Raw genomic sequence first — 13,444 nt, forward strand, 5'->3', positions numbered from 1 at the left:
AATGACCCAGGACTAATACTCTCGGTTACTTTTATTGGGTTGAACTTGTGACAACCAAAAATTAAACTTTGATTTGAGGATCGATTGTCGGTCTGGCTATGCTCACGACGAATTTATTTTGTTAAATTTTGAACCGGTATAAATCCTCACATCAGTGTTCATTTAGGCTCCTATCGAATTGCTGAGTTGGGTTAATGCCATTGTGATTCTGAATAGATTTGGCATCTGACTATCCTTTCAAGCTAAAAAATATTGATGCCCTTCAGAACTAGAACTCGGATCATATTATGGATTCTCTTCTTTAGTCTCTGATTGATCCTTGAACACAATATTTTCTTATCTTTTCTTTGGTGCTTTGCACCTTGAGCCTAGCCATGACTCTAAATGTTTTGTCTCAAACTTAACTTGACACTAGAACACCATAAGCACGTAACTGGAAACTCTTTGAGTTCTAATTTTTCTTTTAATTTCTCCCAGTTAGTGGTGCTCAGAGCCTTTGGCAAACTCTGTAATTGCACTTGGTCTTGACTCTTAGTGCTTTGTCCTAAGGATTACTTGACACATTCACTCCACAAGCATATGGTTAGGAAAACAACTCTTTGAGCTTTTAAATTATTTTTGACCTTCCTAACTATTGATACTCAGAACCTTAGACCTTACTTTTTGATTTACTTTTTCTTTTTACTGTTTATTTTGCTTCAAGGATCAATTTCTTACCAAATTTAGAGAATTTATAATATTTCTCTAAGTTCCTGTACCTCTAGACTCAACATTTTCGACTTCAATATCAAATATGCACTATTCCATTAATACATTCAGAATCAGAGATAACACCACCACATCGAAGTAACTAGAATAACTCAGAATATATATAACTCATGTCTCATGCATTTTACTACTTCTTTTCTTTTTCCTTTGATTTTTCAAGCTCAGTGAGCAATACATGAGACACTTTTCAAAATAAATATAAAATATCAAATTAAATAACTAAGCTAGAAAAACAATAAAATACTACTAATAATCATGCAAAGGAATTCAAACAGATAATAGAAAGTAAGACAAAATAACTGGAAAAATAGGAAATAAGAAAAGCAGCAGGTAATGAAATTGAACCACCTTAGTCCTGGTGGCTGCTCCCTCCCGGGAATTGGTGCATGAAATTGCAATCACACTTTTGCAATTCCGCACAACTAACCAGCAAGTACACTGGGTCGTCCAAGTAATACCTTACGTGAGTAAGGGTCGATCCCACGGAGATTGTCGGCTTGAAGCAAGCTATGGTTATCTTGTAACTCTTAGTCAGGATATCAATAATTCTCAGGTTTAATTGTGATGAGTAAAAGAACATGAAATAAATACTTGTTTTGCAGTAATGGAGAACAGGCTGAGGTTTTGGAGATGCTCTATCTTCTGAATCTCTGCTTTTCTACTGTCTTCTTCTTCAAGCACGCAAGGCTCCTTCCATGGCAAGCTGTATGTAGGGTTTCACCGTTGTCAATGGCTACCTCCCATCCTCTCAGTGAAAATGTTCAACGCGCTCTGTCACAGCACGGCTAATCATCTGTCGGTTCTCAATCAGGTTGGAATAGAATCCAGTGATTCTTTTACGTTTGTCATTAACGCCCAGCCCTCAGGAGTTTGAAGCTCGTCACAGTCATTCAATCCTTGAAGCCTACTCAGAATACCACAGACAAGGTTTAGACCTTTCGGATTCTCTTGAATGCCGCCATCAATTCTAGCTTATACCACGAAGATTCTGATTAAGGAATCCAAGAGATATTCACTCAATCTAAGGTAGAATGGAGGTGGTTGTCAGGCACACATTCATAAGTGAGAATGATGATGAGTGTCACGGGTCATCACATTCATCAAGATGAGGAACAAGTGATATCTTAGAATAGAAGCAAGCGTGATTGAATGAAAAACAGTAGTAATTGCATTAATCCATCAAGACACAGCAGAGCTCCTCACCCCCAACCATGGGGTTTAGAGACTCATGCCGTAGAAGGTATAATATGAAACGTGTAAAGTGTCATGAGGTAAAGATACAATGTCAAAAAGGTCCTATTAATAGTGAACTAGTAACCTAGGATATACAGAAATGAGTAAATGACATAAAAATCCACTTACGGGGTCCACCTGGTGTGTGCTTGGGCTGAGCATTGAAGCTTTCATGTGTAGAGACTTTTCCTGGAGTTAAACGCCAGTTTTTGTGCCAGTTTGGGCGTTTAACTCCAATTTTTGTGCCAGTTCCGGCGTTAAACGCCGAGAATTCTGAAGCTGATTTGCAACGCCGGTTTGGGCCATCAAAACTCGGGCAAAGTATGGACTATTATACATTGCTGGAAAGCCCAGGATGTCTACTTTCCAACGCAATTGAGAACGTGCCAATTAGGCTTCTGTAGCTCAAGAAAATCCACTTCGAGTGCAGAGAGTTTAGAATCCAACAGCATTTGCAGTCCTTTTTCAGCCTCTGAATCAGATTTTTGCTCAGGTCCCTCAATTTCAGCCAGAAATTACCTGAAATCACAGAAAAACACACAAACTCATAGTAAAGCCCAGAAAAAGTGAATTTGAAATAAAAACTAATAAAAAAATACTAAAAACTAACTAAAATGTACTAAAAACATACTAAAAACAGTGCCAAAAAGCGTATAAATTATCCGCTCATCAGGAATCCTCTCCAGCGCCTCAGCTCCTCCAACTCTTGCCTCTGACTCTACTGTTCCTCCACCAGCTGATAAAGGAAGGCAGAGTGATTCTGATGCTCTATCCTCAGCTGGTCAACTGATGATGTCAGCTGCTCAATAGATGTTGTCAACTGATCCAAATAATCACGTGGAGGGAAGTAATGTCCCTGAGGCATCTCAGGCTGCTCATGATAAGGAGGGAGAACTGGCTCCAGAGGCAGTTGATGAGCGGATAATTTATACGCTTTTTGGCATTGTTTTTAGTAAGTTTTTAGTAGCTTTAGTTCAGTTTTTATTATATTTTTATTAGTTTTTAGTTAAAATTCACTTTTCTGGACTTTACTATGAGTTTGTGTGTTTTTCTGTGATTTCAGGTATTTTCTGGCTGAAATTGAGGGACCTGAGCAAAAATCTGATTCAGAGACTGAAAAGGACTGCAGATGCTGTTGGATTCTGACCTCCCTGCACTCGAAGTGGATTTTCTGGAGCTACAGAAGCCCAATTGGCGCGCTCTCAACGGCGTTGGAAAGTAGACATCCTGGGCTTTCCAGCAATATATGATAGTCCATACTTTGCCCAAGATTTGATGGCCCAAACCGGCGTTCAAAGTCACCTCAAGAAAAACCAGCGTTAAACGCCGGAACTGGCACCTAATTGGGAGTTAAACGCCCAAACTGGCATAAAAGCTGGCGTTTAACTCCAAGAAAAGTCTCTACACGAAATTCCTTCATTGCTCAGCCCAAGCACACACCAAGTGGGCCCGGAAGTGGATTTTTATGTCATTTACTCATTTCTGTACACCCTAGGCTACTAGTTTTCTATATATAGGACCTTTTACTATTGTATTTTCATCTTTTGATCTTTGGAACCTTTTTCTTTAGATCTTTTGATCACTTTGGGAGGCTGGCCATTCGGCCATGCCTAGACCTTATGCTTATGTATTTTCAACGGTGGAGTTTCTACACACCATAGATTAAGGTGTGGAGCTCTGCTGTACCTCGAGTATTAATGCAATTACTATTGTTCTTCCATTCAATTCCGCTTGTTTTTTGTCCAAGATATCACTTGTTCTTCAACATGATGAAGGTGATGATTGACGCCCATCACCATTCTCACCCATGAACAAGGTGACTGACAACCATTCTTGTTCTACAAGCATCTGAGGCTTAGTGAATATCTCTTGGATTCCTGATTGCACGATGCATGGTTGATCGCCTGACAACCGAGTGCTCGCCTGACAAACGAGCCAACCATTCCGTGAGATCAGAGTCTTCGTGGTATAGGCAAGAACTGATGGCGGTATTCAAGAGAATCCGGAAGGTCTAACCTTGTCTGTGGTATTCTGAGTAGGATTCAATGACTGAATGACTGTGACGTGCTTCAAACCTGTAACCTATTGGGCGTTAGTGACAGACGCAAAAGAGTGATTCTATTCCGGTAGGGGAGGGAACCAAACCGGTGATTGGCAGTACTGTGACAGAGTGCGTGCATTAGCTTTCACTGCGCGGATGGGAGGTAGCTGCTGACAACAGTGAAACCCTACACGAGCTTGCCATGGAAAGGAGTAGGAAGGATTGGATGAAGGCAGTAGGAAAGCAGAGAGACGGAAGGGAAGGCATCTTCATACGCTTGTCTGAAGCTCTTACACCAATGATATACATAAGTATCACTATCTTTATCTTTATATTATTTTCGTTCATCATCATATCCATTTGAGTCTGCCTGACTAAGATTTACAAGATGACCATAGCTTGCTTCATACCACCAATCTCCGTGGGATCGACCCTTACTCGCGTAAGGTATTACTTGGACGACCCAGTGCACTTGCTGGTTAGTTGTTGATGGGAAATTTTAGGTTGAGACAAGAATCTCTCCCAAAAATAGCACCAATCTAACCGGCAAGTATACCGGGTCGCATCAAGTAATAAAAACTCACGGGTGTGAGGTCGATCCCACAGGGATTGAAGGATTGAGCAATTTTAGTTTAGTGGTTGAATTAGTCAAGCGAATCAAGATTTGGTTGATTGAGTTGCAGAATTTAAATTGCATTGAAAGTAAAGAGAGCAATGAGTAAATTGCTGAATCTTAAAGAACAAGAAATTAAATGGCAGAAACTTTAAAGAGCAAGTAATGTAAATTGCAAAATCTTAAAGTGCTGGAAATGTAAATGACTTGAATTGTAAAGGGAATTGGGAGTTGGATTTGCAGAAATTAAACAAGGAAAAGTAAAATTGCATCGAACAGAAGGATAATTGGGAATTGGGATTGGATCGGAGTTAAAACAGAAAAGTAAATGAATAAGTAAAGCAAGAGCAGAAAATTTAAAATGTGAGAATTGGATCTCAGGACCCAGAGACTAGAAAACTGAGTCTAGATCTCAATGCCTTCCTAGATCCAACAAGAACAATAGCCAGGAAATTGTAAATTGCAAGGGAAATAGAAGAAGAGCAATTAACAGGAAGCTAAATTCAATTAAACAGTAAATCAAAAGAGAGATCTAAGGTGAGATTGAAACAGAATTCCTTCAATTCTCCAACCCAAGATCCAAGATCCAAGACAAGTGTAATTGAAATTGAAAGCTAAGAGGAAGAGAATGGACTTCTCCTTCCCCCGAAACAAGAAACTAAAGATCACTCTGTAACTCAAAACTTCAAGGAAAGCTCTCAGCAAAATTCTAAAAAGAGAACTCCCTTAAACAAATTGAATTCTAGCCTATTTATACACCTTCTTCAATTGATCTTCAAGCCTTGGTTTGGGCCTTTGCTCTTGATGGAATTGGGTTGAAGGAGGCCTTGGTTGATTACTCTTGAAGTTTGGAGAGAGACCCAAGTGAATCAATTGAACCGGATGTGAGTTTTGCAAAGTTGGGTTTTTAAAGTTAGCCTCAAAGTTAGGGGCTAACTTCATGGCTAACTTTTTTTAGCAGCAAACCCCATTCTCTGCACTTCACGTTTGGGCCAACGTTAGGGGGCTAACTTTGTCCCTAACGTTGGCCTTGCTTCATGTTGGAATGGCGCCAACGTTAGCCTCCAAGTTAGGGGCTAACGTTGGCGCTAACGTTGCACACCCCTGGGAAACAATTCAAATGCCAACGTTAGCCTCCAAGTTAGGGGCTAACGTTGGCGCTAACGTGGCTAACCCCTGGGAGCAATTTCTCATGCCAACGTTAGCCTCCAAGTTAGGGGCTAACGTTGGCGCTAACGTGGCTAACCTCTGGGAGCAATTTTAGTTCCCAACGTTAGCCTCCAAGTTAGGGGCTAACGTTGGGGCTAACTTCAATTCCAACTTCATTTGTTCCTGGTTCAATCTCCCTTGATTCATTGTCTCATCTTAGCTTCTAGCCATTCCTTCTCACTTCAATCCTTTTCCAAGCTTTCTTCACCTATCATAAATCAACCAAACACATCAAAGCTCTGCTTGAAATCATGAGATGATCATTCTATCCTAATATGCACTAATTATGGCATCAAACCTCATGAATTTGCATTAAATCATATATGGTTGGTTTAATCAAAGGAAGCATGAAAATCTACCTAACTTAGCTTGCTTAAGCCTCAAGAAAGTGCATAATCTAAGTGAAATTAAAAGAAAAAGACTAGTGAAACTAGGCTAAGATGACTTGTCATCACAACACCAAACTTAAAGCTTGCTTGTCCCCAAGTAAGAAATGACTTATTAAGAAGAAAGAATGAAGTGGAAGAGAATGTTCATGCTAGCAGAAAGTTATTTGGAAGTTCATGGGATTTTGTGTGGATATGCAATGCTCACTCCTTATTAATTCTTAGGCTTAGAAAGTCTCCTTCAAGTTTCAAGCACCCTACTGCTATGCCCTCTCATTATTTCTTCATCCTTGGCTATTTACTTTGTTCAAAGCTTTAGTTGAGTGTCATGTGTAACAAGTTCATTTTCTTTTCTGCATACTTGACACATTATTCACCATGGACACTTGGCTCACCTTTCCTCTTAAACATTGATGCCCAGCACCTTTTGTTTTGGTTACTAAATGTCTTGTAGTTAGGTTGCTCTTGATAGTGGATTTTCAGCTGATGATCCCGGATTAGTTAATCCAAGTCACCGAGTGTTGAAGCACTCCAAAGAGCTTAGTAGTCCAAGCAGATCCTAATACACAGACACCACAGGCATATATTTGTGGAGGTTCCAGCTATTGGTGTCTAGCCTTGTTTCTTTTTTTTTATTTTCTTTGGTTCTGCCATCTTTTGGCTATTTCTTTTCTTTCTTTCTTTTTGTTTTTCTTTTGAACCAAGGATTTTCTTTATTGAGATTCATAGACAGCAAGTCACTTTTTGCTTCGAAAAAGACATCCTAGCCCTTTATTCACTAAAGTGAGTTTTTATACAATCACACACATACCACCACTTACTATTATTCTACTTCTTTCTAACAATGAATAATCTCATTTCACATTCAAACATTTCTTCTATTGAATTAAAGATGCAGGGGACAGACATTCTTCTTGTTAAGTGAAAGTAAACACACAAGCATACTCTTAGACTAGCTTATTTATTGTAGAGACCAATTCCTCTTGTATTAAAAGAACACATTAGCAAGACATACTAGAACTCCCAAATTAGGACATTTCTCAATAGCAAGAAACAAGTGTAGATACAACCTGTTAGTTTGCAGCTTGTTTGTTCTTCCTCCTGTTATGCCCCTTTTTAGTCATAATGCACAATGTCTTCAAATGGTGGCTAATTTCCTGCATACTCATCAAAAGTTGCTTGCTTCTCAAGCCTTTAGGTAGCAGGTTAGTATGCAAAGATTGGTTATGGCCTCTTGAACTTACTTTGGTGTGTGAACACCAAACTTAGTCCCTTGCCACTATTTCCCTTGCATCAGATTAACCATATGTGGATTCCTTCTTGTCTTTGCTAAAAGTAGTAAAACTAAAGACTAGAAAACAAACAATGGCTGAATAGTTTATCTGATTGCTCGGAGCTAGCCAATCTTTATGCAGGGAGTTAGAATGTGCTTTTAAATGAGATTTTGGTGGGACACCAAACTTAAAATCTTTCATTCTCACTTAGATTGTTTTGGTGTGCAACACCAAACTTAGCTCCTTGCACTACATATAAAACTACTCACTCTTTTTATTGAAATAGTTAGGAAAGAAAACTACCTCAGGTTGGTTTGCCTACCAACAAGCGCTCTTTTATTGTCATTAGCTTGACATCTTCTGTTTTTGCTTCAAGGGGGATTTAGGCTCTGAACCTCTGCTTCTTTGTTCCATTGCCCTCCTAGGTATAGCTTTGCTCTATGTCCATTTGCTGTAAACCGATTCTTTGTTGCTTCATCTAGCAATTCAATACTCCCATAAGGAAAGACCTTAGTCACCAAGTATGGACCTGTCCATTTAGACTTAAGCTTGCCAGGGAATATCTTGAGCCGTGAGTTATACAAGAGAACTTGTTGTCCAGGTTTGAACTCTTTCTTCAAAATCTTCCTGTCATGCCATCTTTTGGCTTTTTCCTTGTATATCTTGGCATTTTCATAGGCTTCTAGCCTAAACTCATCTAGCTCATTCAGCTGCAACAATCTTTTCTCTCCTGCTGCTTCAGAATCCAGATTTAGAAGTTTGGTGGCCCAAAAGGCTTTGTGCTCGAGCTCTACAGGAAGATGACAAGATTTACCATATAACAATTGAAATGGGGACTTCCCAATGGGAGTTTTGAAGGCTGTTCGGTATGCCCAGAGTGCATCTTCCAACTTCCGAGCCCAATCCTTTCTTGTGCTACCAACTGTCTTTTCTAGGATCTTCTTCAATTCCCTGTTTGCCAATTCTGCCTGTCCATTAGTTTGAGGATGATATGGTGTGGCTACCTTATGAATAACTCCATATTTGTGAAGAAGTTTCTCCATTTGTCTATTGCAAAAATGACCACCACCATCACTGATGAGACCCTTGGGTACTCCAAATCTAGTAAAAATGTGCTTCTTTAGGAATTGAAGAACAATTTGTGCATCACAGGTAGTTGTGGCTATGGCTTCCACCCATTTTGAAACATATTCCACTGCTACCAAGATATATTTGAATGAATAAGAGGATGGAAAGGGTCCCATGAAATCAATGCCCCATAGATCAAACAATTCCACTTCCAAAATGAAGTTCTGTGGCATCTCGTTCCTTTTTGTTAATCCTCCTGCTCTTTGGCATTCATTGCATTGGTGGACAAACTCCCTGGCATCTTTGAAAATGGTTGGCCAATAGAACCCACTTTGTAGTATCTTTGCTGCTGTTCTTTCTGGACCAAAATGTCCACCATATGTAGAGCCATGGCAATGCCATAATATGTCTTGCATTTCACTCTCAGGGACACATCTTCTAATTATTCCATCAGAATACCTTTTGAACAAATAAGGTTCATCCCACAAGAACTTCCTTGATTCATTGATCAGCTTCTTCACTTGTTGCTTAGTGAATTCTTGAGGTATCTTCCTTCCCACTTTGTAGTTAGCTATATCAGCAAACCATGGTGTTTGTTGGATCAGCATAAGATGTTCATCTGGGAAGCTTTCATTCACAGGTAGGGAAGCCGTTTGGATTGTTTCTGGTGGCAGCCTTGACAAATGATCAGCAACTAGATTTTCGGTGCCTTTCCTGTCCCTCACTTCAATGTCAAATTCTTGTAAGAGTAGAATCCACCTGATGAGTCTTGGTTTGGCATCCTGCTTTGACATCAAATACTTGAGAGCAGCATGATCAGTATAAACCACAATTTTAGACCCTATCAGGTATGATCTAAACTTATCAAATGCATAGACTACAGCCAACAATTCCTTCTCTGTTGTAGTGTAATTTTTTTAGCTTCATTTAATACTTTACTTGCATAATATATGACATGATGCAAGTTTCCCTTCTTCTGTCCAAGTACAGCACCAATGGCAATCTCACTTGCATCACACATGAGTTCAAATGGCAAATTCCAATCCGAAGGTGTGATAATTGGTGCTGTTGTGAGTTTCTGTTTTAAAGTTTCAAAAGCATGCTGGCACTCTTTATTAAAAACAAAAGGTTGATCAATCATCAAAAGGTTGCTCAAAGGTTTGGCTATTTTAGAAAAATCTTTGATAAACCTTCTATAAAATCCTGCATGCCCCAAGAAACTTCTAACAGATTTCACATTAGTTGGTGGAGGGAGTTTTTCTATTATCTCAACCTTTGCCTTATCAACCTCTATCCCTTTTCTTGAAACTTTATGCCCAAGAACAATCCCCTCAGGTACCATGAAATGGCACTTCTCCCAGTTCAAAACCAAATTAATTTCTTGGCATCGTTTCAAGACAAGAGTTAGATGGTTTAAGCAAGCATTAAAACTATCACCAAAAACAGAGAAATCATCCATAAAAACCTCCAAGAATTTTTCAACCATATCTGAGAAAATGGAAAGCATACACCTTTGAAAAGTGGCTGGGGCATTGCACAATCCGAATGGCATTCTTCTATAAGCGAAAACTCCAACTGGGCATGTGAATGAAGTCTTTTCTTGGTCCTTTGGGTCCACCACTATCTGATTATACCCAGAATATCCATCCAAGAAGCAATAATAAGCATGGCCAACCAACCTTTCAAGCATTTGATCAATGAAAGGAAGTGGGAAGTGATCTTTGCGTGTGGCATCATTCAACCTTCTATAGTCAATACACATCCTCCACCCTGTCATAGTTCTAGTTGGAATGAGTTCATTTTTCTCATTAATAATGACTGTCATCCCTCCTTTCTTTGGTACCACTTGGACTGGGCTTATCCACGAGCTATCGGAAATAGGGTATATGATTCCTGCATTCCATAATTTCATCACTTCCTTCTGGACAACCTCCTTCATTGCAGGGTTAAGTCTTCTTTGAGGTTGAATCACTGCTTTGGAATTGTCTTCCAAAAGAATCTTATGCATGCAGACTGTGGGGCTGATGCCTTTCAGGTCATCAATAGTCCATCCTAAGGCATCCTTGTGAGTTCTGAGAACATCAAGAAGCTCTCCTTCTTCTTTTTTTGTCAAGGACGAGTTGATGATCACTGGGAAGCTTTCTGAAGTGCCAAGAAATGCATATTTGAGATGAGAGGGTAATGGCTTCAGTTCTTGCTTTTGCACCTCTTCTTTCTTGCTTGGTTTCACCTCTTTGCTTGTGAAGGTCTCGGCTACTTGTTCTTCTATTGCACTTTGATCTCCTTCTTGCTCTTGAGAACTTTCTTCCAGCATTTCTTCCACCAAATTCTCTATCATATCCACTTTTACATAATCCTCTTGCTCAGGGCTATTTTGCATTGACTTGAAAACATTTATGATCATTTGTTCATTATGGACCCTGAAGACCATTTCTCCTTTTTCTACATCGATGATGGCTCTTGCTGTGTGTAAGAACGGCCTCCCCAAAATGATTGAGTCACTTCCTTCCTCTTCAGTATCCAAGATCACAAAATCTGCTGGGAAGATGAATTCCCCAATCTTCACCAATAGATTTTCCACAATTCCATTGGGTGTCTTAATGGATCTGTCAGCCATAACTAATGACATCCTGGTGGGTTTGAGCTCTTCTATATCAAGTTTTCTCATCATTGAGAGAGGCATTAAATTGATGCTGGCACCAAGGTCACAGAGAGCTTTGTTGAGAATTGTTTTTCCAATGGTGCATGACACTACAAAGCCACCCGGATCCTTGAGTTTTGGGGGAATGCCCCACTGAATCACAGCACTGCATTCCTCTGTCAGTAATATGGTTTCCTTCTCAAGCCAACTTCTCTTCTTATTGATAAGGTCCTTCAAGAACTTGGCATATAAAGGCATTTGCTCAAGTGCTTCAGCTAGAGGGATATTGATTTCCAGCTTCTTGAAGGTCTCAAGGAATTTGTGGAAATGTTGGTCCTTAACCTCCTTGTTGAATCTCTGAGGATATGGTAGTGGAGGTGTGAGGTTCTTTTCGATCTGCTGCTTTCCTTGAGTCTTTTCCTTTGAGCTATGTAGCTGGTTCTCCTGTTCTTTGAGTCTCTCATTGTTTTTGGTTGGCACCACAACTTGCTCCTCAGCTTGATCTGCTTTTGTTTGCTTCTCTTCCTCTGTTGGTTCCTTGATGATCTCCTTTTGTTTCTTTGGAGTGTCATTGTTGCTCATCAATATTTTCCCACTTCTCAATTGTATTGTCTTGCACTCCTCCTTGAGATTTGGGATTGTGTCACTAGGTAGTGAGCTTGAAGGTCTCTCAACAATCAATTGCTTGGAGATTTGCCCGATCTGTCTCTCTAGGTTCTTTATGGATGCCTCATGGTTTTTGTTTGTCATTTCTTAGAGTTTCATCATTTTCTCTATCATAGATTCCAAGTTGGTGATTCTTTGGGGTTCAAGTGGTGCTTGTGGTGGGTTATGAGATGTAGTTGGTAGATGATAGGAATTTTGATTAGTGGATTGGTACTGGTTGGGGTTGGGGTAGTTATTTTGAGGTTTCCTGTAGGTGTTTTGGTTGGTTTGATGCTGGTTGAAATTTTGATTGTGTCTTGGGTTGTTTTGGTTTGAGTTCCTCTGCCATGGTTGTTGGTGGTTTGGAGTGTCTCCCCATCTGAGGTTGGGGTGATTCTTCCATGAGGGGTTGTATGTATCACCATAAACTTCATTTGAATTAGAATGCATATACTGAACTTGTTCTTGCTGTGGCTCTTCTTGAACTTCTTCATTTTGTCCCCATGTGGTTGATGGTTGGCTAGTGTTGACTGCTGCAACTTGAAGGTTGTCAATCCTCTTGGTCATTTGCTCAAATTGTTGTTGAATTTGCTGCTGCATTAGTTTGTTTTGAGCCAGGATTGAATCTACTCCTTCTAGCTCCATTACTCCTCTTCTCTGTGATGGTTGGCGACTTCTTTGATGAGCAAAGAAGTATTGATTGTTGGCCACCATATCAATCAGTTCTTGAGCCTCCTCTACAGTTTTCATGAGTTGCAAGGAACCTCCAGCTGAGTGATCCAAGGATTCCTGAGACTTCAGTGTTAAGCCTTCATAGAAGTTTTGCAGCTTCTCCCATTCATTGAACATATTGGAAGGGCATTTTCTGACTAGAGCTTTGTACCTCTCCCATGCCTCATAGATGGGTTCATTCTCCATTTGTGTGAATGTTTGTACCTCGGCCTTCAACCTTATAACCCTCTGTGGTGGATAAAACTTGGCAAGGAACTTGGTTACCAAGTCATCCCAGTTGTTGATGCTGTCTCTTGGAAATGATTCCAACCATTGTGTAGCCTTGTCCCTGAGAGAGAATGGGAATAGCATTAATTTGTAGCTGTCAGGAGGTACTCCATTGGTTTTGACAGTGTTGCATATCCTCAAGAAGGTGGATAAGTGTTGATGTGGATCCTCAAGTGATCCTCCACCAAAAGAGCAATTATTCTGAACCAAAGTGATGAGTTGTGGCTTGAGTTCAAAATTATTTGCATTGACATTTGGAGCCAAGATGCTGCTTCCACAATGTCTAGGATTGGCAAAGGTATAGGAAGCCAAAACTCTCCTCTGAGGAGGATTTTCATTGTTGTTGTTTGCTCCTCCTGGTGGATTAGTTGAATGTTCCTCCATCTCATGAAATTCTTCTTCAGATTCCTCTTCTCCAACAATATTTTTTCCTCTTTCAGCTCTCCTTAACCTTCTGAGAGTCCTCTCATCTTGTTCATGAAGGTTTAGTGTGCTTCTTCTTGTACCTGACATACAAGCATGACAAAAGGAATTCACAAACCAGTGATGTTTCAATTTACTGCTAAA

At 40.0% G+C, this 13,444-nt stretch overlaps 1 protein-coding gene across 1 annotated transcript; it reads right to left on the reverse strand.

Moving 5' to 3' along the window:
- Window positions 1–2,719: 2,719 nt before the first annotated feature.
- On the reverse strand, window positions 2,720–11,983 carry LOC130949699 (uncharacterized). The gene is made up of 3 exons (XM_057878351.1): window positions 11,576–11,983; window positions 10,799–11,473; window positions 2,720–2,872 (listed from the first exon to the last, which is right to left on the reverse strand). The coding sequence occupies exons 1-3, from the start codon at window positions 11,981–11,983 to the stop codon at window positions 2,720–2,722; spliced, it is 1,236 nt and encodes a 411-aa protein (XP_057734334.1).
- Between the last annotated feature and the right edge of the window lie 1,461 nt (window positions 11,984–13,444).

This window comes from Arachis stenosperma, chromosome 9 (assembly GCF_014773155.1).
Source record: "Arachis stenosperma cultivar V10309 chromosome 9, arast.V10309.gnm1.PFL2, whole genome shotgun sequence".
In the NCBI taxonomy this organism is placed as follows: domain Eukaryota; kingdom Viridiplantae; phylum Streptophyta; class Magnoliopsida; order Fabales; family Fabaceae; genus Arachis; species Arachis stenosperma.

Excerpts from the sequence above, each read along its gene's own strand:
- LOC130949699 (XM_057878351.1), bottom strand. The coding sequence starts at position 11,983 with ATGACAAACAAAAACCATGAGGCATCCATAAAGAACCTAGAGAGACAG. Across the intron at positions 11,474-11,575 it reads CTCAGAGATTCAACAAGGAG|TTCTTGAAGGACCTTATCAA; the intron begins GTTAAGGACCAA and ends TTATATGCCAAG. Across the intron at positions 2,873-10,798 it reads AACCAAGCAAGAAAGAAGAG|CCTGAGATGCCTCAGGGACA; the intron begins GTGCAAAAGCAA and ends TATCATGAGCAG.